The 24913-nt window shown below is 28.2% G+C and overlaps 3 protein-coding genes across 9 annotated transcripts in view; 1 reads left to right on the top strand and 2 right to left on the bottom strand.

Moving 5' to 3' along the window:
* Positions 1-845: 845 nt before the first annotated feature.
* mRpL52 (mitochondrial ribosomal protein L52) lies at positions 846-2658 on the top strand. The gene is made up of 4 exons (XM_086915271.1): positions 846-1407; positions 1618-1687; positions 1766-1898; positions 1967-2658. Exons 1-4 carry the CDS (start codon positions 1359-1361, stop codon positions 2108-2110), a joined length of 396 nt encoding a protein of 131 aa, XP_086771397.1. The 5' UTR covers positions 846-1358; the 3' UTR covers positions 2111-2658.
* mRpL13 (mitochondrial ribosomal protein L13) lies at positions 2198-3568 on the bottom strand. Its single transcript, XM_003691353.4, has 4 exons — positions 3339-3568; positions 2859-2982; positions 2562-2716; positions 2198-2475 (listed from the first exon to the last, which is right to left on the bottom strand). The coding sequence occupies exons 1-4, from the start codon at positions 3360-3362 to the stop codon at positions 2242-2244; spliced, it is 537 nt and encodes a 178-aa protein (XP_003691401.1). The 5' UTR covers positions 3363-3568; the 3' UTR covers positions 2198-2241.
* Positions 3569-4993: 1425 nt separating this feature from the next.
* The window catches only part of RhoGEF2 (Rho guanine nucleotide exchange factor 2), a 32471-nt gene continuing 12551 nt past the window's right edge, over positions 4994-24913 (bottom strand). For 3 of the 7 annotated variants that reach the window (XM_012495660.3, XM_012495664.3, XM_012495663.3), the window contains 11 exons: positions 19460-19595; positions 18945-19026; positions 18667-18719; positions 9800-10071; positions 8327-9616; positions 7910-8026; positions 7641-7817; positions 7276-7496; positions 7006-7156; positions 6848-6894; positions 4994-6657 (listed from right to left, as the gene is read on the bottom strand). In XM_012495660.3, coding sequence (XP_012351114.1) covers positions 6559-6657; positions 6848-6894; positions 7006-7156; positions 7276-7496; positions 7641-7817; positions 7910-8026; positions 8327-9616; positions 9800-10071; positions 18667-18719; positions 18945-19026; positions 19460-19595 — 2645 coding nt within the window. In that variant the 3' untranslated portion in view covers positions 4994-6558. Of the gene's footprint in view, positions 6658-6847; positions 6895-6980; positions 7157-7275; positions 7497-7640; positions 7818-7909; positions 8027-8326; positions 9617-9799; positions 10072-18666; positions 18720-18944; positions 19027-19459; positions 19596-22840; positions 23159-23732; positions 23920-24913 lie in introns of all 7 variants that reach the window. The other 4 variants (XM_012495661.3, XM_086915265.1, XM_086915266.1 and 1 more) reach the window with 3 other exon arrangements.

Here is a 24913-nt window from a genome sequence, read left to right as displayed (position 1 = left end):
TTTATAGAGTGAATGTAGACAAGGAGAGTAAATGATGAGAGAAGGACAGAGATAGTGTAAAAATATTGAAATCAGCGCCATCTTCAGAGTGCCGCAAATGAAACTCACGAAGAAAGGACAGAAGATAGTTAGAAAAGGATAGAAATAGAGAAAAAATTGACTGCTGGCGCCATCTCTCGAATATTTCGAAAACCTTTCCTCAAAAAGTTTCTCTTAACATTTAAAAGATGGCGCTGAACTTAAATTCTTAATTTACTTTATCCTATCCTATCTTTTGAAGAAGTGTCAAAGATACCCGAGAGATGACGCTGACGGTCAATTCTTATTCTCTATCCTTTTCCCAGTATTTTCTATCCTTTTTATTTATGTTTATAGAGTGAATGTAGACAAGGAGAGTAAATGATGAGAGAAGGACAGAGATAGTGTAAAAATACTGAAATCAGCGCCATCTTCAGAGTGCCGCAAATGAAACTCACGAAGAAAGGACAGAAGATGGTTAGAAAAGGATAGAAATAGAGTAAGAATTGACTGGTGGCGCCATCTCTCGAATATTTCGAAAACCTTTCCTCAAAAAGTTTCTCTTAACATTTAAAAGATGGCGCTGAACTTAAATTCTTAATTTACTTTATCCTATCCTATCTTTTGAAAAAGTGTCAAAGATACCCGAGAGATGACGCTGATGGTCAATTCTTATTTTCTATCCTTTTCCCACTATCTTCTATCCTTTTTATTTGTGTTTAATTTGCGGCATTCTGAAGATGGCGTTGATTCCCGAATTTTTATTATATCTCTGTCTTTCTTCTATTATTTGCTTTTCTTGTCTACATTAATTTTTCTGATATTCTAGAGATGGCGTTGCTAACTCATTTCGATTCATCTTTTATTATGTACTTTCTTTGTCTTGCTTTTCGTGAATAACGTTTTTGGTGCATTTACAATGCTAATGATTATCATTTTTTTTTAAAATTACAATGTATCTTAATTTTTAAAAAATATAAATCTTCTTTAAAACAATGCAAAATATAATATATAACGATATGATATATTTTGATGCAAATACAATTTAGTTATAACAGTATAGAAATTTAAATTCTATAACAAAATATTTCTATTTCTATTTCTTATTTGTAATTATTTGTAATATTGGAAATATTTTCAATTCCAATTATTAATATTACAACACAGATATGATTCTAAATTTCTGAACCAAATCGGTAATGTTGAAAATAATGCTAAAATGATAAGAATATAATATTCACGAAGTACAGAAAAATGTATTGAATATTTAATCTATATTGTATTCTATCTATGGTATCACTTTTATAAAATATAAATATTTGTTAAATATTTGAAATAATATGTTACTGTTTAAGATTAAAACAATATTTCAAATAGATCGCCCTACAAGTTAGTGTAACATAATGTTTTAATTTTTATAAACTAATTTAGAATATATAACTGTAAAAAATTTTCATCCATTAACATTTATTTAAATATGAATAAAATAATAAAAAATTGTATTAATATTATTTGTATTTTATTGAAAATATTAAGTTAATTTTACATCATTAAAAATATTTACAGTTAAAAATATTCTTAAAGCGTTATATTTTTTAGATTTGGCTATGTTTATTAATAAATTTCATACATCTTTTATAATATATTTAAATCAAAACTGGAGAAAAACGTAAGAAAAGATTTTATAAATTATAATTTGTATGTGATATTCTAAATATGAAATATAAAATGATTCTAATAATTTTAGGAAAGGTTTACCAGCGAATCCAAATAATGATGGTTTATTGATAAATTCAAGTGATTACTCTTTTAAAAATAACAAACCTGTTCCATATGGTTCAGGACAATTTAAACGTATAAAAAAACATCAAGATTTTATGGTACTTTTAAATAAGTTTTTATATTTAAATTTTAAACAAAATAATATAATAAAATATTTAATTTGCAGAAAAGAATTATTAAACTAGTTGGTGAAATTGATTATGCAGTTGAACGACATGCTAATTTAATCAAAGAAAAGAAAGCTCAAGAACAAAAAATTTTAGAAAGTAGATTGAAACCTAAAGGTCAACTTTTAGTTATCAATAAATAATGAATAAATGTAAACATTTTTATTATTCATTTTTCAATATTTTTTTCAATAATTTTATTTGATAATTTATTAAATTGCAAAAGCAAATTTTTTAAAATATCAATTAATTTATTTTAAATTTATAACTACAACTATTTGAGCTGATAATCAATAGGATATTTTATGAGTCGTGGGATTTTATCTCTTTCCTCTTGTGAAATATCACATAATTTAACAGGGATAGGTCTTAACTGTTTGATCTGGTTGCTAACATTTTGTAACATATCTTTAGGAACATTTTCATCAGGAAAAATGTGTAATCTTTCCATAGTATATCTTCTTTGTAAAGTTCCATCCATTGCAGTATAAATTGCTTTCTTAATAATCTGTGTAATCATAAATGAAATATATGTAATAATAAAACATATTACAATCTTTTAATAATAATATTTTATAAAAATTTGATAATTACCAAAGTAGGATCTTTACTATGTAATTCCCAAGCAAGTGTCCAAGAAGCACCACCAATGTATGTATTATGATGAAAATATACCCGTTTTTGCCACTCATTTCCACGTAATGCAATATCTTTACTATTTATTATTATTACATGATCACCACATTTATCTATATAAAAATATAGAAATATTTTTTTTATAAATAAAAACTATTTCAGAATATCATATATATTAAATTTATTAATTATTATTTGTATAATAATATATATGGTACATGGATATATAATGCAAATATATGTAATTTTACTTACTCAATGGATGATATATAGGTTTGTATAATCCCATAAGATATTTTTTAATCAAAGGTGCACTTTGAAATGGATCTTGCCAAGTTGCATCAAATATATGCCAAATACTAGTAAAAGTGCCCCAATGCTATATGTAATATAAACAGATCATAACAATTAAATAAAGTTATACATAAAAAATCACATATTAAATTAATTAAAATTATTTATTATTATTAATTAATCAATATAATGTTAAAATATATCTCTATAAAAATATTTTAAATATTTTTACTAAAAATTTTTTTAAAAAAATATGAAGAACATTCGTTAACCTAAATTTTTTGCAAAACAAATAATAAAAATTAAATTATTTATTTTATGTAATAAATTCTTATAAAAATAAAGTGAATAAAAAAAATTAAAAAAGTGCATTATAATATAATATCAAAAACATATAAAACAATGCTGTAAAAAATAAACAAATTATTTAAAATAGTATACCTGTCCTTTGCGAAGAAGAGACATTGTAATCCCTATTCAAAATTTCAATTTAACATATAAATAATAATATATTTCTTTAAAATAAAACTAAACATTATATATTTATAACATTAAATTCTTATATCAAATCTGTGAGATTTTGATAATGAAAATAATGTTGGTAACACTGTTTGATGACACTAAAAGTCATTAATCTTTTTCAAGTAAATACGCGCGCTAGAACATAATTTTTAAATAATTTTTTTATATGTTTAATATTATATTATACATTTTAAATTTAAATTATAACAATTATTAATTACTTAAATTTTTTGATTAAATTTAAAAAGGAATTACTTAATGATAATGAAACTATATTTGAAAAGTTGAATTAGTTTATTAGCATAGACGAAATATATAATATATAAATTGTTAAAAGTAATTTGCATAAAATATTTAAATATAAAAAAAGTTAAAATCATAACAAATTAAATTATTTTAAATCTTCGCTTGGTATGTTTTTATGCACACTTTATAGCGCAAATTTTTAAAATGTAAACTTATAATAATATATATACTTATAATAATATCGAAAAATTTTAAATTGTAGCAAAATTAAAAATATTAGGATCTGTTCGTGCAGGTATACTTCAAAAGAATGTAAAAAATTACAAGATAATTTACAATTTAATAAGTATTTTAATGTAATAATATTATAATAATATCAACTAATAATGTTATTAAATACTTTATACATATACATAGTAATGTATTTATAATTATTCGCATTTTATTATTAGAGAATTATTAGTATTTAATAATAGCAAAGATTTTATGTAAACAGGTAAGTCTTTTTTGCACGATCAGTCCTTTGTTATAAAGTATAGTACATGTTGTTATTCCAACTGTGTTTTCTAATTAATAAAAAATTTTATTAACATATCAACACTAGTATTAATTAAACAGTGGTAAACTATTTTTTACGGCATATTATCTATGCATGATTGTACATATTTATCTATCATAAATTTATTTTGTAAAAGTGTTTTATATATATTATTTTTTGTTATTTGTGAATATTAATTTTGAAGTTACCAGTCATGTTCAGGATTCTATAAATAGTATATAAATTTTCGTATTTTGATTTCTTATTTCTATTTTTAAATTTCATTATATTCAAAAGAGGAACTTGATTGTTCATTTAGGCAAGTATAGCACCAAGAGGCAAAGATTGTTTTTTTAAAGCAAATGCCGTTAATTATATAGAAATATTTATTGTATTTAATTTAATTTGTGTAAATTTTAAGATGTCATTTCAATTTTAATTTTTTTAATTATGAATAATAAAAAGCATTATTATTAAATATAGAAATAATATAAACATTAATTTTCGAATTTTTTAATTTTTCTATAATCAATAAATTCTATCTTATAAATAAGTGTAAAAATTTTCTTGTAAAAACAATAGTAAAAAAAATTTTAATTCTTTTTTTCTTTGAGAAATTTAAATCGTGAAACATGAAATTTATAAATAATTTTCGTAAATATATATGTATAATTTTTTATATTTTTTAATGAATTAAATACTTGAATTTTGTTTAAATTATGTATTTAAAAAAAAATATCGGATAAATCAGGGATTGAATAAGAAAATACTAAAAAACAACGAAATGAAATTATAACTAATACCTTGCATTAATATATTGTACAAGAATGATAACAAAGCAGATTGCACAATATTAATACACCGTATATAGATTTTAATCATTTAATTGTTTTTTTTTTTAAAGTTAAATGTACTTTTTAGTTTAAAGATAGTTACATGGTTCTTAATGCGCTAATATAAATTATATTAATAAAAGTATAGAATTGAATAATTTTTTGTATTCTATGAGATTCAACTATTTTATTTTATGTTCAATAATTTCTTTTTTAACTGGTTTAAAGTTTTTTTGTATTAATTGTAATTACTGAATTGATATATGAAATTAAATTATGAAAATAATACTTAAAGGCAGCAATAATTTTAATTATAATAATCATAGTCATGATGATAATAATAACCAATAAATATTAGATTTTATATAATAATGATAATGATGATGATAGAGAGAGAGAGAGAGAGAGAGAGAGAGAGAGAGAGAGAGAGAGATGATATATTATGTAAAAAGTTTCTTCTTTAATTCATACAGTAAAAACCGGCATTTGCACTTTTGGATTAAATATCCTGAACATATGGTCATGAAATATAAGGAAAGTATGTCTAAAAGCGTATTATTTAATAATAATGCATTAAAAATCATTATTCTGCATTAATATATGCTTCGCATTTCTTTACATACATTGAAATATCGACGCATCTTCTGATTAAATATCTTTATATATATAAATGCAAATTATGTTTCATGACTATTGAATTATTATAATGACACAGTTGGTTTCAAATATATCATAGCAGATCACAAAAATTATGTTTCTTGAGATGAACGACTAAATTGTTCTAAACGCGTATAACATATTTACGTAAATGTTTTTGTATAAAATGCACAATAAGTATTTCAAAGTAATTTCGATAAAATCGATTTCATTTTTTTAAAAAATATCTTAAGGAAAAATTTTCAGTATACAAATTGATGTATATAAAACAATGTTATAGAAATCGATGTCATTCCGGACATGATATAACAACTTTTATACAATAATAAGTATTATAAGAGTACAGTGTAGATTTTAAAATAATCTAGTAAAAGAATTGTTCTATATGCATATAAAGCTTTCATTTAATTTATTAATTTGTATATTTATGTATCCGTATATTTATTTGAAAAAAAGAGAAATATTAAATCAAAATAAATTTAGTAATCTATTTGGAATTTTCTTTACTCTTTTCAAAAATTCCAAAAATTTCCTTCACCATTATTTCAGAAACTGCATCGTTATATTATTGGCAATAAAAAATTTATGTAATTTCCAGTCATTGATATAATATGATGTATACATGCATTCGCTGCTACATCATGTACATCATGTAAATCCAGTTACATAAAATCTTTGGCAAAGGTGTGATTAATCATCGACCCATGACTCTGTAAATATGTATCTAATATTATTATATTCCATAAACAGCTACTCGCCATTTGTCATTTTTTACATAATTTTGATTTCTTCCAGTATGAGCATTCGGAAACGATCTTGCTCGTGAAATGCATCTAGTTGTATTTAATGCGTTATCTTGCATCTTTCAACCGACACTATCTCCCATTACTTCTGTTTCTGTTTCGTGTTCTGTATGTTCCAATTCTTCGTTTGTCTCAAATTCACCACGTGCATCTACAAATTCCTATAAAATAACATAAAATTTATAATATGAAAATAATATAAAAAAGACAAAATAAAAATTAATGATGTTAAGATATTATAATTTATATGAATAATAAAATATATTTTATTTGTAAAAAAATTAAACTATCTTATTATATTTCTATCTTAAAAAATTAATCAAGTTAATCTCGTAATAAATTAGCTCTTACATCACGAGTGGGATCGTCAATACTGCTATCCTTATTTAAAACTTCACCTAAAAATCATAAAAATAAAATCAATTATCATTTTTTATGTAAAGATATATTGATTATGTACATCAATAAATGTACATCAACCTACATTCTAAAAAAATTGAGAAACTAACTGGGTTCTGTTTGTGTTTGACTTGATGCGGTGCATGTTTCTGAAAATTCACGACGTTGTATATCTGCATCAAGAGCATGAAGACGTTCTCTACTTCTGCGTAACTCTTTTCTTAATGTCTCTCGTTCTTCTTCTCTCTCTTTTATAATTTCCTAGAATTTATAAAATATTTAAAATAATTTTTATTAAAATTAATTATTTATTTAAAAATTATTATTTCTTTGAATATAATTATAGAAATTAATTTATGAAAAAAAAAATGGAGTCTTACCAATAATTGTGATAATTGAGAAGTTAAAGAATGACAAATTGGTTGTAAACTTGCAATTGATATTGCTGGTTGTTGTGGATGAAGATGCATTCGAGGTGATGGACAACCAGTTGCCTCACAACTTGGCGGTGTTGCTAATATCGATGCCCCGCGTGATGCAAGAACAGTTTCCGTTTCACTTACATTTAATGCAGAATTTAACATTCCAACCAATTGATTCGCTATGATAATAAAATTAAATATCAAATTTTTATAAAAATATAAATATTTTTTTCTAAACATTTTAAACAACTATATTTATACATTTAAAAATTTTATAATAATAATAAAATAATAAAATAAATATGATCTATTAATAGAAATACCTTGACTAATAGCAGCAAGTATAAGTTCAGCAGGTTCCTTTTCTATACTTGATGGTTCAGATGCCATATCAGCCACATGTTCAAAATCTTCTTTTGGAATATTTAATATATCTGCTACTAATAATTGTTTTTCGATCAATGCTTGCTTAATAATCTCATCTTTTCTTCTAAGACATTCTGTAAAATAAAATAATCAATCATTTATAAACTATTTATTTATGATCTATTTAAAAAAAATATATACGTTACATAATAAATAAATAATATACCTATTGGTGTAAGCACTGGTTCTGCAACATGTACAGGTGGTACTTCTACATGAACTTCAAGCGGATCGATTAACGATGCTTGTGTACAAGTAACTAATCGTAATGGTTCTCCTGTACCTAATTAAAAAAATGTAGTACATTGAAATTTATACCTAAATAATATTTATAAAATTATTTTTTAATTTGGGAAATATATGAAAAAATTATTTATCTAAAAAACATTTCGTAATAACAAAACTATTTTTCATTAAAATAAAAATATACTTCTTGAAATTTTATAGAAATTTCAAAATTTCATATCATTCAATTCAAATTTATCATAATTTTACTTTTATTCGTTAATAAATGTAAAATTATTTTATATTTCTAATTTTTTATTTACAAACAATGAAACAGTATGTATTAAAATCATAAAACCTGTGCTTGAAGGTTCAGATGAGTGTTGTGGCTGTTGCTGTTTCGTTTGTTCAATCCTTGAGATCTCAGGTCCAGGAATATTAGGTGTTTCTCCTTCTTGTTCCATGCTAGTGTCTTGCGTAGATTCCTTTGTTTCTGATTCTTGTTCTTCCTGATCTGTTTTATTAGGAATATTGTCATGTTCTGTCGAAGAAGAATCTTCGATCGTAGGTCCAGGTTCTTCTGGCAGTGTAGTAGGTGGAGTAGGTCTTCTACCTTGTTTATCACGAGCCTTATATGCTTCAGCTGCTTCAGAGATGTGTTTAAACCATTGTTTTCGTTCTGCAGGCGAGGCTGCTACTAAATCATAGATCTGCGCTCCATTTTGCGATGTATTGACCAGATAAAGAGAATTTTTGTCTACGGCATTATGCCTGACAAGAACAGTAGATACTTTTACAATGGGACTCAATACAGAGTTCGCTTGATTTGGGTTGATAAATTTCAGCAGGTACTTTTCATCTTGTCGATGCAACAGGAGTATCGTATCGTCGAGCAATACCACATGTAGATCGACCGGTTTTGCTCTATTCTGTTCGGTTCTACGCCATTGTAACGGACCTTCGTAGATCAATTTACGTTTCGTAATGTCTAGATTCTTGAATTCCTGAACAGTTGGATGATCAAATTTATCAAATGCAGATCTATCGATGGTACGTTGGATCTCTGCCAATCTTTGATAATCTTCTGCCTCGCGTACCGCTTGGTTAACACAACTGAGAATTTCCTTACTTCGATCAAGACTTCGTAAAACCGCAGCTCTTTCCTTTTCGTTACTTTCAGGCGTGTATTTTGCCAAATTTTCAAAGAGTAAAGGATATTTTGTCAATCGGAGCATCCCCGTCAATATATGATCTTTGAGCTGTAGCCTTCGACAAAGAGGATTAGCCTCAATTTCATTTAAGAAAGAGTTCAATTTCGGATCTTTTCGACGACGATCTCGCAGAGCATCTAGAGCCACTTGTTGTTTCGCACAATAAGTAGATGCAGCTCTCTCAAAGGTTTCTCCGTTCTCGCCATCAAACATGTCTAAAAGAAGATCTCCGACATCGCCCACGCATGGATTCTCCTTCTTCTTGCGCTTCATCGCTTGATTGAAGCGTGAATGAATTGTTACCATCTCGTCTAGATTGGAAAATAATAATTGTATTTGGTCTAATGGAAGTACTTGTGATTCGAGGAGCGGCTTGTGGAAGACGTGTGATAGCACTCTCAGCGCCCGCACGTGAGATCGCTCCGTGTGAAAGAGTTCTGAAAAATTAAGAAGATTATTTTCGAGGATTATAGATATATCTAATATCAAAATAAATATCTTGTTTTCTGTTTCATTAAAAAAAAATTTTTTTTAAAAGAATTTAAGAAGAGATTTAAAAGAAATAGCAAATAAAATATTTTTAATCAATTATGAAATAAGGACAAAAGAGAACTACCAACCATTGATAACTTCTTGTCGTTTTTTCTCGGCATTGCTGAGCCGAGCGAGGACATCCTCGGCAACACCTTGACTCCAATCAGGAGGATCCGGTTCAACATCAACATCGCTATCCCACGAAGTCGATGTGTTGGCCGCGGAGGTAGCTGGATGTACCTGCTCCAGGCTGGTACTCGGACTGTCCAGACTTCTCGTCGACAAACTGCTGTTCGACGAACTGCCCGCTGAATTTCCGGGAAATGTCCCGGCCGGTTCAGAGTCACTGAAACCAGCCCTATAGTCAATCGTTAGCGAATGAAGCATTCTACCTTTAAATAGTACCGGCTACTGCAGCCATTTGAAACCTTTTCAATACCTATATATAAAATCGCTGATATCACCAATATCAATTATACTTCCTAAGATTCCCTTAAAAATTAGACTGTTATGTTAAAAATGACAAAGGGCATCTATTAGATTTTATATTTTGTTCTTATTTTATTGGAATATTTCGTAAATTTTGCTTAACACGATTTTGGAAGGAAAATGTTAATATTAAATTTGTAAAAATTATTTGAATAGTAAGAATTAAATTTACAATAGAATGTTTTGATAGCGATTTCAAAAGAGAAATATAAAACTTGTAAAAAAATAAAACAATTTAAAGTGAAGGAAAATATACTACTAATTAATTATTTGAAATTATTTGTTTATTACTTGTATTTAATATATGCATTGAAAAAATTGCATTATTAATAGAATGACTTAATATGTATAATATAATTAAAACAGGAAATACATCACACTCTTATCGATCTTGAATCATTGTAACTAGTGAAGTAATATATTGTACAGCTTCAAACCACATAATGAATAAAGTTCACATTTTTGAAATCACTTATTTGAAATAATTCTCAATATTCTTCGAACTTCTCGAAAACTTTTTTTTTACTTTTCGAAATTTTCAAAATCCAATAAAAATTAATAAAGATTTTGGATTTGAATTTTACGAATTTAAAAATTAAGTTTCTATCTAAAAATATCGTAACTGAAGAATTGTACCTCTCAGACCTTGTACGACGCTCATTAACACCGCGTCTCTCGTGAGTGGGGGTGTCGGAAGAGGTGGGTAGTTCCGAAAGACGTTCCTCCACGTTCGAACACCCCGATGAAATGTCGTTCGACTGATCAAAGAAGGAAGACGGTTCCGTGGTGGATATCGGACTAGTTAAGTTTTCGTTGCCGCGAGAATTAGGTCGAGGACGGACACGTCGAGAACCGCGTTGTCTCATCTTTTATATCTCCTTAGCCCTAAAGGGCTTCCTCGACGTAGTAAAGCTGGCAGGCATGTGCCGTCTCAGCTGCAAACGTAACGTTACGTATTGCCTTTGCGAGGATTTCCTCAACCAACGAACATTGTATTATATAGAGACGAATAATTCCACTGATTTTTATCTTTTTCTTTTTCATTTAACAATGTGTGCGATTTAAAGAGATCTTTAACATATTCACACGTAATTTTATTGAAATTCTGGAGCAATGTGAAATGTATTAATATATTTATAGAAAGGTAATAATTCTATTCTGGTGCCTTTTTATATAATCGTTCTGAATCTTGATGGAAAGGGTGCAAACGAAATAATAATTGTGACAATGTTAGCTAAAATGCCAACGTACTAACATAGTCGCCTATTTCTGTGAGAAAGAACGAGTAACCTTTAAACAAGTAGAATTGTTTTAATATAATAATTTTAATATTTTTCTAGCAATCCATTTATGAAATTTATTTATTTTCCCAATTTATTCCCTTTTTTTCTTGAATTTTAAATAAAAATTGTTTAAAAGTGTAATTTAAAAATTGAAAATCATTGTTAATGATTCGTTAATAAATTTCGAGACGAAATTGATATTAGATTTTATAATGATTCAAATCTCTTTTCAATAATTCAATAACAATTTTCACCGGATTTTCAAGATTTTTCTCTTATTTATTTGAAATAATGCGTCCAGCAAAGTTCTAACTATAAACGAGAATTTAATCGATGTCGATCAAGCTAAACCTTATCGAAGCCGCTCCTTCATCACTTTAATCAACCCTTTAGATATAGAAGAGACATCGACTTGCGGCTGATACACTGCCTTGTGCATACAGTTGTACGTAGCCATCAATGATACCTGTATTCTTCCTCTGAAGAGTAAAAAAATCGACGTACTTCTTTGTCTCGTTCGCTGACACCTCCTTTAACAAACGTTTGCTCAATGAAATTTTCTACAAACAGATTCACGAAACTGGACTTCTCCGTCAACATGACAAATTTTTACGAATTAGATTTAGATTTTTTAACTAAATAAGTTTTTCTTCATTATTGGTTCATAATGTTATATTAACATTCTATTATAGATGAAATTTCATCACAGAGAATTTTATTCTAAAATGATTCGGCAATATTCTTTGAAATATAACATTAAATAAAATTTGTAAATAGGTATCAAGAATTATTAAACAAATTTTTATAAAATATACGAAAAATTGACACGTGTATAGAATTGGCCAACGACAAGGAGGCTGCAAAAGAAGCTGAGCCTATGGCCGGTGTATTGATTCGAAAGTATCGATTGCTTCAAAAATAAAGGGCAAGACATCTATCTGTAGCCTGATATCGCTTTGATCCCCGTTTACACCCGTGTACACGTACTACAAACCAGATCGATACAAAACGGATCGGTTTCTTTTTCCTCCCCATTTACGTGCATCGATCTTTTTAAAACCAGATGCATTAGCCGGCTAATTCATGCGAATCGTACTAATAGCAGTGAGGTATTAACGATTACACTAAAAATGTACACGTGGCGTAAAGGGAATAAATTCTCTATTACGTTGCATTTATCTTTAACCCTTTAGAAATAATAACTTTCCATATATGCAAAATATATAATTTCCTCCATTTCTATTTTTTTTTCTTAATCAAAATAAAAACTATGAGATTATAATTGCTTAAGAAATTTTATTATATATTATTATATATTATAATATTATTATAAATTAATATTTATTATAATAATTTAAGATAAAAATTTCAATGATTAAAATTAATATATTTTATACGAAAAAATATATACGAAATTCTTTGAAATAATGCAAAACAAAATATGAAATATATAGAATTTTTAAGTTCAAAATTATTTTGGGCAGGGAGATAAGAAAATTTGTCAATGCCAAGTATATTTTCTAATCGTTGTCGATTGATTTTAATTGCGATGAACGTAGATCGCACATTTATTCCCAGAAATCTAAACCTTCCATTATGCGAATAGCCTTCCTGTTAAGATAATTTTTAATGAATTAATTGCCCTCAAATCGATTCATCGTGCATCATTAAATGAATAAATTTTTCTTTTTTAAAAGAAGATAGATAAAATTTTGAGAAGAAATATAAAGTTTATATAATTTCATATAAAAAGTGCAATAAAATTGTCACTTTTTTTGTAACTAATAAATATCAAATTTTTTAGCATCATATTTGGTATAAATAATCATAATAGGAAAAAAAAAATTTACGATATATTCGACTTGAATACAATTAAATGTTTCCATAAAAAAAAATCGATGAAGAACAAAAAAAGCTATAATAAAAAAAAGATATAATAAAAAAAAGATTGTTGGCGAAAGAAAAAATCGTAAAAAAGCAATTAACCATAATATACTACGATAAAATTAAGATTGAATGCATTCGTCTTCATGTTCTATCGAACAATTATAAAAGGATCATTTGTTTCTAATTTAGCACTTGAACGAATATTGTCGAATCATCTTCAACTATTATTTCAACAACAAAATTGATCAAAATTCTTTAAATTTTTCATTGAATTGCTGTTCATATTTAATTTGATTAAAAAATAAAAAAAAAAAAGGAAAAATTGATCGTGAAGGATCACATCATTTGGAATTATTACACATATAATAAAAAAAAAAAATTGTTCATTCACGATATATAAATTCTTGCAAACATTTAATCTAATGACTTTGAGTACAATTTTACTGCCATAAATCCACAGAATATTCGTCATAATTTTTATACTAGCGAGAATTCAATTAAATTTCAACATTTTATCGTTTAAGAAGAAAGGACACTGACCGATGATCTAAAAACGAAAAATAAAAGTTAGAGTACGATTCCTCTTTTAAAAATTATGGGAAGAGAAATAAAAAGACTTTCGTCTTCTCGAGAGAAAGAGAGAGAGAGAGAGAGAGAGATAGAGATTTATAACATTTCTTATTCCCAACGCGTGCTTACATGGTGTTTTACGTCTCTCAAGCTCGAGATCATTAAATCACCAATACATTAGCCGCGAATCTTGCTACACGTGTATTTTTATCAAGAAGAACGAATACATGCCGCAGCTTATTAATGATATCACGAAATTACTATCGTTCACGTTTCTCCAGAAATAAACGCACGACAATGACGAAGTTACCACCACGGGTTATTTATTTATCGAACCCCGGGCTTAAAGAGTCACAATGCAGTTTCATGCTTCATCGAGTAAAAATGAACTTTGCAGTTTCTCAATGAGGTCAATAATCCCGTATAATTTAAAAAAAGAAATGGAATAAAAAAAGAAACAAAGAAAAGAAAAATTAAAAATACATTCAAGGAGATTAACAAGATTTGTAAGTATCATTCGTTACGAGATCAATCTCTGATTCATTGGATTCAAATTCAAAGCATTAGTCATTCTTCCATCTTTTTGCTGAAAATTGTTACCGACTTTATTAGTATTGGAAGACTATCGTTCACGAGAGATACTGTCGTTGCAATTTTGAATCAATGTGAAAGTTTCTATTTTCGTTTATATTATTTATAATCACTCATATTTCTGCATAATAAATATCACATTCCGATAAAATTTTATTTCAATCATTCTATAAATATAATTCTTCGAAAAATATTTTGCAATATTTTGTATTTGTTTATATGTTATTTTATTTAAGAATAATTAAAGTAATAATTGGGACAAAAGTAACAATTAGATTTTTGTTCTCTGCCAATTGCTAAATTGAAGAATTATAAATCAACGAAATATTGATGGTATTATTGGCATGCATAATTTAAATATTGAACATTTTTTTCCCGAAGAAATTCGTCGATGAAAGCCGAATACCGATGAAAGAATGAACACAGTTCTTCTGTTATTTTCTTTAAAATATTTTTTTGTTGATGGAAAAATAATTTTGAAGAAATAAATCTTAAATCTAATATAAAAAAAGTTTGACTAAGATGTTTAAAAATGGTAAATTCCAAATATTTTGATCTGTATTTTGATCTGTGGAATATCTTTAGAAAAAAATCATGAAAGATTTATTTTCGTTGATCATCATTAACCACTCTGATAATCCATCGTCAATCCTGCTATTAATAACACATAATAGATATCAAAATGAAACTTTTATCAATCAAAAAAACATGTTTATAATGTTTCATCATCATCCAAACTACATAAATTTAAAAATTCTAAAAAAAAACAAGAATTTAATTACAATTCAAAATTGGTCTAAGTTATTAGATGATTACAAACGATTTCAATCATTTTATATTTTCTATACAAATAATACATTAAATATTAAATAGTTATAATAATACATAATTAATGATAAAAATAATTTATATATATTTAAATGTATTAAATATAGTATAGATATATAAAAATTTTCCACTGTTTATATACATTTATTTTTATTTATGAATAAATTAAAATGCATCTACTCTTAAACGCATTATCACATTCATTGATGTAGCGTCACTGATGTGAGATTACAATGACTATATCGCTCGTGTGTACCTATTCTTATTCACAGATAGTTGATAGTTGTCGAATAACCCGTGACAAACAATTTAACTCGTTCAAATTGCTTTTTTGCAAAAGGTGGAACGAATAGATTTCTATTCTGAATAAACGAACGTGGAAAGAAAAAAAGTCCAACTAATTATAAGATAATAATTTCAATGAAACTATCGTTAGAAAATAATAGATTTTAAAAATTTAAGATTAAAAATGAAGACAATATGATAAAATGAACGAATTCGATGAATTATTAATATACATTTAATATGATAATGCAAAATAAATTCTATTTTATTTATAAATGATTGTGAAAAGTTGGTATAATTTATTCCTATATTTTAATATTGCAATTTTAATTAATCTATAATAAAATTTTTTAAATTTTTAAACTGATTATTTCTCTTATAATATTATACTTTATTTATAGATACTTCAAAAATTTAATTTTTTGTAAATGTTTCAATATTATTGAAATTACGATTGAAAAATTTAAAATATAATGTGTATCGAGCAAGTGACATAATATTATGCATAGTTAAAACGAGTGATATCCAGATGCGCAGAATACAAATAATTTCAGCTTCCTTTTTATAATTTTGTTAATTTACATATTTTTAGTTCATCGAATTAATACTCTCTACAATTATGACCATGCATGTTTCATTTTTTAAATTTAATCATCTGAAAGTTAAACATAAATTCAATTTTCACTTCTTTATAACACAATAAACATACGATAAACTTATCACATAACGATAAATTTAGAACTAATCGTTTAAAAGATTTCAATATTCATTGTCCGAACAAAAGGCATTGAAATCACCGGAAAATGAATTTTAATTCTCTATATTTAATCATTATCTTCTTGTTGAAATTATATTTTAATAAAAGTTTTAAAATTTTCTATGAAAAAAACTTTTTTTTATCTTTCAGTTTACCAATTAACTTTTCCATTTATTCTTAAATTATACTATTTAGAATAACAAATCTGATATTCTAAACGAATAAGTTTGACAAAAGACCTGCAGCGAAACCCATAATATTACAAAATTATATAAATTCCTCTGTATATTTAAATATTGCCAACGTTTCACAATCATCCGTGTTTATTCTCCAATTAATGAAAAACCTTTTCTCGTTCCCTCCAATATTCCAATGTCAGTGGTTGATATTGTTTAATTAGTGTCGACTAAACTTCCAATTAAAGCGATCATAATTCCCATTAATCGCCAACAATTGTAACAAATGATGTTAACGAAATCGTCGTAACCACTTCTTCTTCGTCACGAGTTAAGGATATGGAAAATTGGAAATTCGTCCCGCATAAAAGAGGCGAATCCTCGATCGATAGACACGAGGATCGAGATCGACACGCTGACACGCTTGAAATGCCGGTTCTTCGCGGAGAGCACGAGCGATCGACCCAACCGGAAGTCGTGGCGGCGTCAACAGGAGGAAATCGCGAAACGAGAAGGTCGGATAGTTGTTCGATGTGTTTCGGGTGAACGCGTGGGTGTTTCGTACTGTCGAAGCGACGCAATATCCATCCGCGGAATTGAACGTTTAACGTCAGACTGAAGGCCTTCTGGCTGGCATACACACCTTTGCCAGAGGAAGAGGAACGAGTCGAGTCTGCGCCGTTTGCACGTGGACGGGGATCTAGAGCGTCAAGAAGCGAAAAGTCACCGGTTAAGAAGCGTAGGACCCTGCCAAAAATCTATACACGGTGTGTCGGAAAAATTCCAGGACCGAGGAATGAAATGCCGGGAATAGACGTTCCAGCTGATCTCTTGAACCGCGGCGGGATCGGTTGTAGCAATTGCAAGTTGGTCGAATATGTATCTGATACACACAGTGAGCGAATCGAAGGAGAAGAAGATGGATTTATCAATAAAATCGAATTTTAATATTAATTTTTCGAGGGATTTGAACGTTTTTGAGATTTTTTGTTCGAAAGAGCGATCTTGAAGATGATTAGAAATTAGTTAGAATAAAGTGATATAAAAGAAACTACTGGTGGTTTTATTTTTTATTGTACGAGATGTGGATTGTATGATAGTGTTATATAGTATTTTAATAAATGGATCAGTTTTAATATAATTACAATATAGTGAAAAAGTATTAAAAAACATATCAAAATATACAGGTAAACAACCTTTCTTTTATGATCATTGAATCTGAATTTTGGCATAAAGATTAAAAGTTAATTTAAAAAGTCTTAAAAGTCTTAGAGTTAGTTTTAAAAATATTTAAAACAAATTTTTAACAATCCAATTCTAATAATATTATTGAATTTCATTCTATTATTTAAAATTGTAAATTATATTATTAATATCTTAATATTGTTATTTCAAAAATATTGAAAAATATTTCTTAATATTTTTAAATAACAGATTAAAAATTACGATACACTTAATAAATCTATAATAGAATTCAAGAAAAAGGAATTCATTATAATGCAATTAATCAAAACTATCGCTTCATGAATTTATAAATAGTTTTTGCGAAATGAAATCTTGTATACACCGAACCCATATTTTTCGGCAATTATTCATCGCAATATGTAGGCATCAATGTGAAATCCAAATTCGTTTGAAAATAGTGCCGATCTTCGTAACGTTTCTATTTTGGCAATTATACAATTGCGTAATATAGAAGCAGTGACAGTTTGACAGAGCAGTTGAAAACAGTTTGAAAAATAGTTTATTATTTCGCATCGACATAAGAGTGTGAATGTATTCCGTTAAAAAAATTTGTTTACTGAATTTTTTAAAATAAGTCGTATCTACGCTTTATCAATAATGAAAAATTAAAGCTTAGAATAATATTTTATTAGCTATTGATTGATTGATTGATTGATTGATTGATTGATTAATTAAAATAAATAAGAAAAAATAAAAATTTCCTCACTTTTGAAAATCATAAGCTATTTTTTCTTGATAACAATATTTTTATATCTCCGTACATATAGGAAACTTACAACAGTTTATATAACTATACATACTTATCAATTATCATGCATATATCAAATAAAATATCTACTCACTTCGTTTTAGAGAGATTTGGGTCGCTGGTCTTTCTCTTCTCTCGTAGTTGTCGCTGCAATGAAAACAGTTACAGTGATACTAAAAGATGCATACTATAGTGAATGCTAAATTAAGTTATCCTACATGAAACCTCGTTTCATTGAAATTTATTTAAAAATAAATTTCGCGAAACTCGACCGATACCTCGCGTGTCTCGAAATTTTAATTCGTTCGTTGAATCATCAGTTTACATGTTACGCTAGAGAAATTTTGGAATAGAAATTTTTAGAATTCTTACCTTGTGATGTATCCGCTCCTTGTAACTTTCAGACCTGTTTATGTTTGACGTCTTTGGCTTACTGGAAATATTTTGCTGCACCCTAAGTAATCGTAATTAATAAAGCGTAAATTAATATCTATAACAGAAATCAGCTAAGCAACTGCGAATGAATGAAATGAAAACAACGCGTTACAACAATAAATATCAAATCACACTTCGAAAAAAAGATATGACGTTCATAGTGGAATAATTTTTTTAATCGTGATAAATGTGTATTAAATTAAACCAATCTTTTCTCAATGTGAGAAATAAATAAAAAAAATACGAAATAATCATCAAGATAAAAAAAATTGCTGTGATAAAACACAACATAATATATAAAAATAAAGAAGAAAATAAGAATTTGATACAAAAAAAACTCTTACAAGATGCGTATGTTTCTACTACGATTAAAAAAAAGGGTCGTCGAAGTGATTAAAAAAAAAAAAAAAAATATTCCTCTTAGCGATTTCATGCAAATACGAAAAACATACATTTCTGAAATATCTTCCCGCGAGGAAGGATTGTCCATACTATCGGCGTGATCGGAGACTCCGCTGTAAGCGGAAATGCGTCCTCTTTCGCTACTACTACGCGCGTTTCCGGCTATGACGCCCCCGCGATGTTCTCCTGAAAACACGAAACAAATTAATACATTCAGTTATTGTTTCAATACATACACTCTTCATTAATTGCTAGTAAATATTAACATATGGTTAACTTTTATAGGAACAAATGAAAATTAAGATATGATAATTTGAGTACCACGTATAGAATAATAATTATATTATTATTATATAGAATTAATTATATTTTTCTTTTTTCCTGTCTTTTATATTATTTAAAATTTTTTCTATATAATTTTCAGAATATCGACAATTTATTTTACATTACATTTGTGGAATACTAAAATTTTAAAGGTTTCAATAAAATTTCGATATAGAGATTAGAAGAATTGAACATTACTTTCAATGTGGATTTATTATTATTCCATTTTTGTTAAGAAATGAAAGACTCTAACAAAGTATATATAAAAAAAAAAAAAAAAAAAAAAAATTACCGTAATAAAATCTGACATAGTGCAGTTAAATTATTTTGATTCGCACGAATGCTTTACAAAAAGGCTATCACAGGTGTGTTACAAGCGAACCTATCGATTTTCGATATTATACTTTTGCTTACTTTCCCTCCTTGGTCAGAATGTTCTTTAGAAATGCATGAAATTTATAAAGAGTGGTTTGGAAAATGTAAACGAATTCCAACAAATATACGAACGACGTGTTACCGATATACTACAATCTTAAAATAAAAGGTAGAATTCCACGTTAAAAATAATGAAAAAAATATTTTCAAAAAGGATTCAAAAACAAGTTATAATTTTTATAAACAGAGAAACGAAACTTCTAATGATATAAAAATATTGGAATTTGACACAAAAAATGGTAAAAATTTACTGCTAATATTAATTACTAAATCTTAATGCTAAAAATAATTATGATATTTTTTTTTATTTCTATTGGAAGTTATAAAATTATATGTAATTATGAAAATTAAACAAGAAAATTCTTCTTCGCTTTAATCATAAATTATAAAATAATTATAATTACAAGATATATCCAATAAAAATATATAAATTTTATTTAAAAATCACACGTTAATAATATGAAAGAGCTAGCCTATCGCAATGATAATGGAAATGAAACGAATATTTCGATTTAACTATTTGATGCGAGCGGGCATCGAATTAACACGGGCCACGATGTCTGGCATTTCTCCAACTATCCAGTCTTATGTGGAGGCTTATCAGGTAAGGAATGCGGCTCGGGGTAAAAGCAGATCATGAGAGTGTGTGCAGAGAGGGTAGTAATATTTAATCTCAAGCTAAGCAAACGCACAAATCAAAATCGATTTATTACGTCAAAAATAGGTCGTAAATCTATCAAAGAAATTATATTCTTACGTCTTTTAACAACGAAAAAAATAAATTAAATTGGCAAAATTAATATTTTTACGACGAATATATATTACACGACGATGTTATTTATCCGTGATTGTCAATTTGAAATTGATCGAAGAAAATTTCGCGACCATTCGGTTGTGCGAAGAAAAATAACCGATTATTCGATAATAAGTAAATTGTTTTGCCAACAGCTGTAGGGGCTAAAAGGCTATCACTTGCTAAATTAACATCCGACAATATAAATTCAGCCGATTACTGTCACACTTTTTTTTTTTTTATCAATCTTTCTTAAATCAACGAGAAGGAATGAATTTAACAGGCCGATATTAATATCATGAATTAATCACGGTTGATTGGACAAAATTTAAAAATTCGATCAGCAGAGTAGATAAATTGGAGCGAAACTGTCAGTGATATCATCAAAGGCCACGAATGTCAGCATTTCACTAACTGGGGGAAAACTTAAATGGCTGAATAAATATCCAATGAAGTTCGTAACACCTAAAAATACCATCGTAAAAAGTTGGTGCTCTTGAACCCCGTAAGCAGACAGATAGTTATAGATCAGCAGGGGTAGGTATGCTGAGGGGATGCAACGAAGGAAAAGCCTAAAGTCTCGAGTATTTTTAGATAGGGCGATGTAGGCGCGTGTCGCAGAGGCCGGAAACCGTTTTGTGGGCCCCTCCTTCCCGTTTTCTTCTTCGTTGTCGTTGTCGTTGCCGTCTGCGCTCGTGCCGCGCGAGATCTATCTTATTTTCCTTCCTTTCGTTCCAATGCATACTTGGCATATAGTTACAGCAACGACAACCATCATTCGTCAAATAAAGTTACCTAGCCAGAAAAGAAAGCCCGACGATTGAATTATTGGAAAAACTTTTTCGATATAATCCTTCTCTTTATTCTATTTTTCTGTGGTACTTTAAAATCTATATCTTAATATACGAATGGAAAGGAAAAAAAAAAGAAAGAGAGAGAGAGAGAGAGAGAGAGAGAGAGAGAGAGAGAGAGAGAGAGAGAGAGAGAGAGAGAGAGGGGATTTTATCTCGTGCATTTAATTAAAAATATTATGATTTAATATTTAAAATAAAACAATGAATGTTAATAACATTCATTGGAGGATTTTTATATATTTTATCACTGTATTATATCGATACAGGACCAAAAAGTTTTATAAGTGAAAAAAGAGAATTTAAAATTTAAAATATATTTCCATAATGCAAAAGATTCCTAAAAAGAAAAAACACGACGGAACACAACTTACAATTCATCTATATAGACACGTGCAATTTCCAGTACATCCTGATCTAATTTTATCTAGACATGTACTATTTGTATAGTCGCAAGATTCTGTTTATGAGATATCTGTCGGACGAACGCCAACGATGCAAAGAGAATGATCATCAATAAACTGTACGAAGAGACGCCATATAATTATATAGATGTAACGAAAATTTATGAATATATCTGGCAAAATATAACACTGGCGGCAAGGCATTTCCATTCGCTTGTCAAATCTTCGCAAATTCAATTTTTTTTCTGTCATTCTATCGAAACTTTCTTTCATACAGGAGAAGCATCTGAAGAAAGTTCGAAACTTTTGACGTTACTAATAAAAATTCGATCAATCAGAGTTTATCAATGTCCTATCAGCCAAAACTTTTAAAATTTGATTTTAAAGAAATTTTAAAGATTGACACGTAATCTAAGAAATCGTATTCTCTCAAAAATATTATTACTCAAACTTGTAATAGACATAAGATCTAACGAAATTATTGATTTCGAAATTATTTTTAATCTTTCAAGATGCAAATCAAAGTTCTATATTTTTATAGGATTAAACAGTATGAAATGTAATATTATCTCTGTATCATTTCGTTTATCAAATAGAGAAATAAGAGAATTGTTAAAAACAAACCTGTCTCTTTTTCTACGCCACTAACTTCCTTCGTACCGGTATTTTCAGATTTGCTCGAAGCATTAATCTCATCATAGAATGCACTGTCGTTCAAATTTTCACAACACGTCGATACATTGAGACGATCTAAACCGACTATCAAAGCTGTCTCTATGATGTCGTTTGATTCGCGTGTCTTTCTCACAGCGGCAAAAGTCTCCCAAACTTTGACGGCGGCTTTGCTCATGTGTGGCACACAAGTTCTCTGTTTGATCGTCTTCAGTTTCGTTTTCTTCGCAATTTTATCCTTGCTGACTTTCTCGAGCACCACAGTTGAACCTAATCCGATAGATACATTTTTTTCTACCGTTTCCCACGATCGAACATTTATAATCTATTTGAAATTCGAAGAATCTCCATTCGTATTTAATAATAATAAAAAAGAAAAAAATCAAGCAAAATTTAATTTAATTATTTCATTCTGAAAATTTCTCGTAATATTTTTCTATCGCTTCATTTTTACAAATCATAAAGTAAAGCACAAGCTTATTTTCATTTACCATTGGATTAAATTATTCAAACTTGAAGAATTTTCCATTCCAAAATTAATTTATCTTTATCTTTTATCTTCGCAAACAATTAATACATAAGAATACACAACGTTATACAAATTTCTTAAGCATAATTGGTTGTTTCAACTATCTTCGTATTTCTCCATAAACGTTGCGATAACGCGATATGAAAACTACGATAACGAATATTCGATGAGAACTATTTAACTACTAGTATCACATGACTGCCCCAAAAATAAAAAAAAAATAAAAAAAAATCGTCTAAACCATTTTGAAATAAAACGCGTTTACAGGAGCTTCTTCGATCCAAGCAGATTATTAGATATTCACGCGGTCTTTACCGTCACCCTTCAGCTTCCGATTGAATCTGTTCCTGCATCTCTCCGAGGAAAGCCTGAAGCTAGCAAACCCGGAGATCAGGGGTGAGGGGTTAGTGGTCGTTGGGTAAGGGTTGCAGTCTGGTTCCCCCTCCAAGGGATCACGCAACTGTTGCACCTCGACCATGTGCACACCTCGATGTTTCACCACCGAGAAAATAATAATCGACACGGTATTTCTATACTTCTCGCGGCAACAACCGAGCCGACACTAATTTCCCTCGAAACCGCGCTCGCTTCTTTTCCGCGGAGACTGGCGTTGGTTTCCGGTTAGAACCCCACCAGAACGATCCTCCGCTCGTTTCACAACCACGTTCAACCGCGTTCGTGTATTCACAAATGTATGCGGTGTGCGTGTGATTCTGATTTTCGAAGGCCCTCCGATTTAACCCTCGGGGAACATCAAGGACGATCTTCGCGTTCAAGATATTGATGTACTTAAAGTCATTCTTAAAGGGTAGCTCTCCCCTTGCAACACGAGGAGGTGTCAGATTCTTAGTTTCTTCTGTTTGTCTACGTTGCTTCGATGAGCGTAGAAATTCTGACGAGGAGAATAATTATCGAGGAATTCTTGATGATTTTGTTAAATCTTTTTTTTCAAACGTTTTAATATGCGTGCTCGTTGATTTTTGTGAAATTTTTGTAAAATTCACGTGTTTAATGTAAAAAAAAAATTAGATTGCGCTAACAATATTATACGTGTAAAAAGTTTCTGAAGTATTAAAAAATTTTGAAGTATATTATAAAATTTCTAAAAATTAAAGTTAGATAATGAAGTTATAATATAAAACAAATGAATGTCAATAATGTAACTCGATTAATTTTTATGCACGTAAGAAATTTTATATTAGAAAATAGTGAAATTATATTATATAAATATTTAAATTTACATTATATTTAAATAAATGTGTTATTAAATTATTAATACACCTTGTGAATATGAATCTATGTAAAATATCTATATAAGTGAGATTCTAAGTTTGTTTCATGGTTTCCTCTCCTCTATTCTTCCTTCCTTCCTCTTCTCTTTTATAAATTCATTAGCATACAGCCAACACACTCGTTTTGCGAAACTTCCTTATCGAAGAACGCGATTATTGTAACAATAGTGCTTGATAAAAACCACCTACACTCTGCTTCAAGCA

The sequence above is a fragment of the Apis florea genome, unplaced genomic scaffold (assembly GCF_048593485.1).
Source record: "Apis florea isolate Af1SG1 unplaced genomic scaffold, ASM4859348v1 contig_3772_pilon, whole genome shotgun sequence".
Lineage (NCBI taxonomy): Eukaryota > Metazoa > Arthropoda > Insecta > Hymenoptera > Apidae > Apis > Apis florea.
The sequence above is the reverse complement of the archived record's forward strand: the minus strand, read 5'-3'. Positions and strand labels throughout refer to the sequence as shown.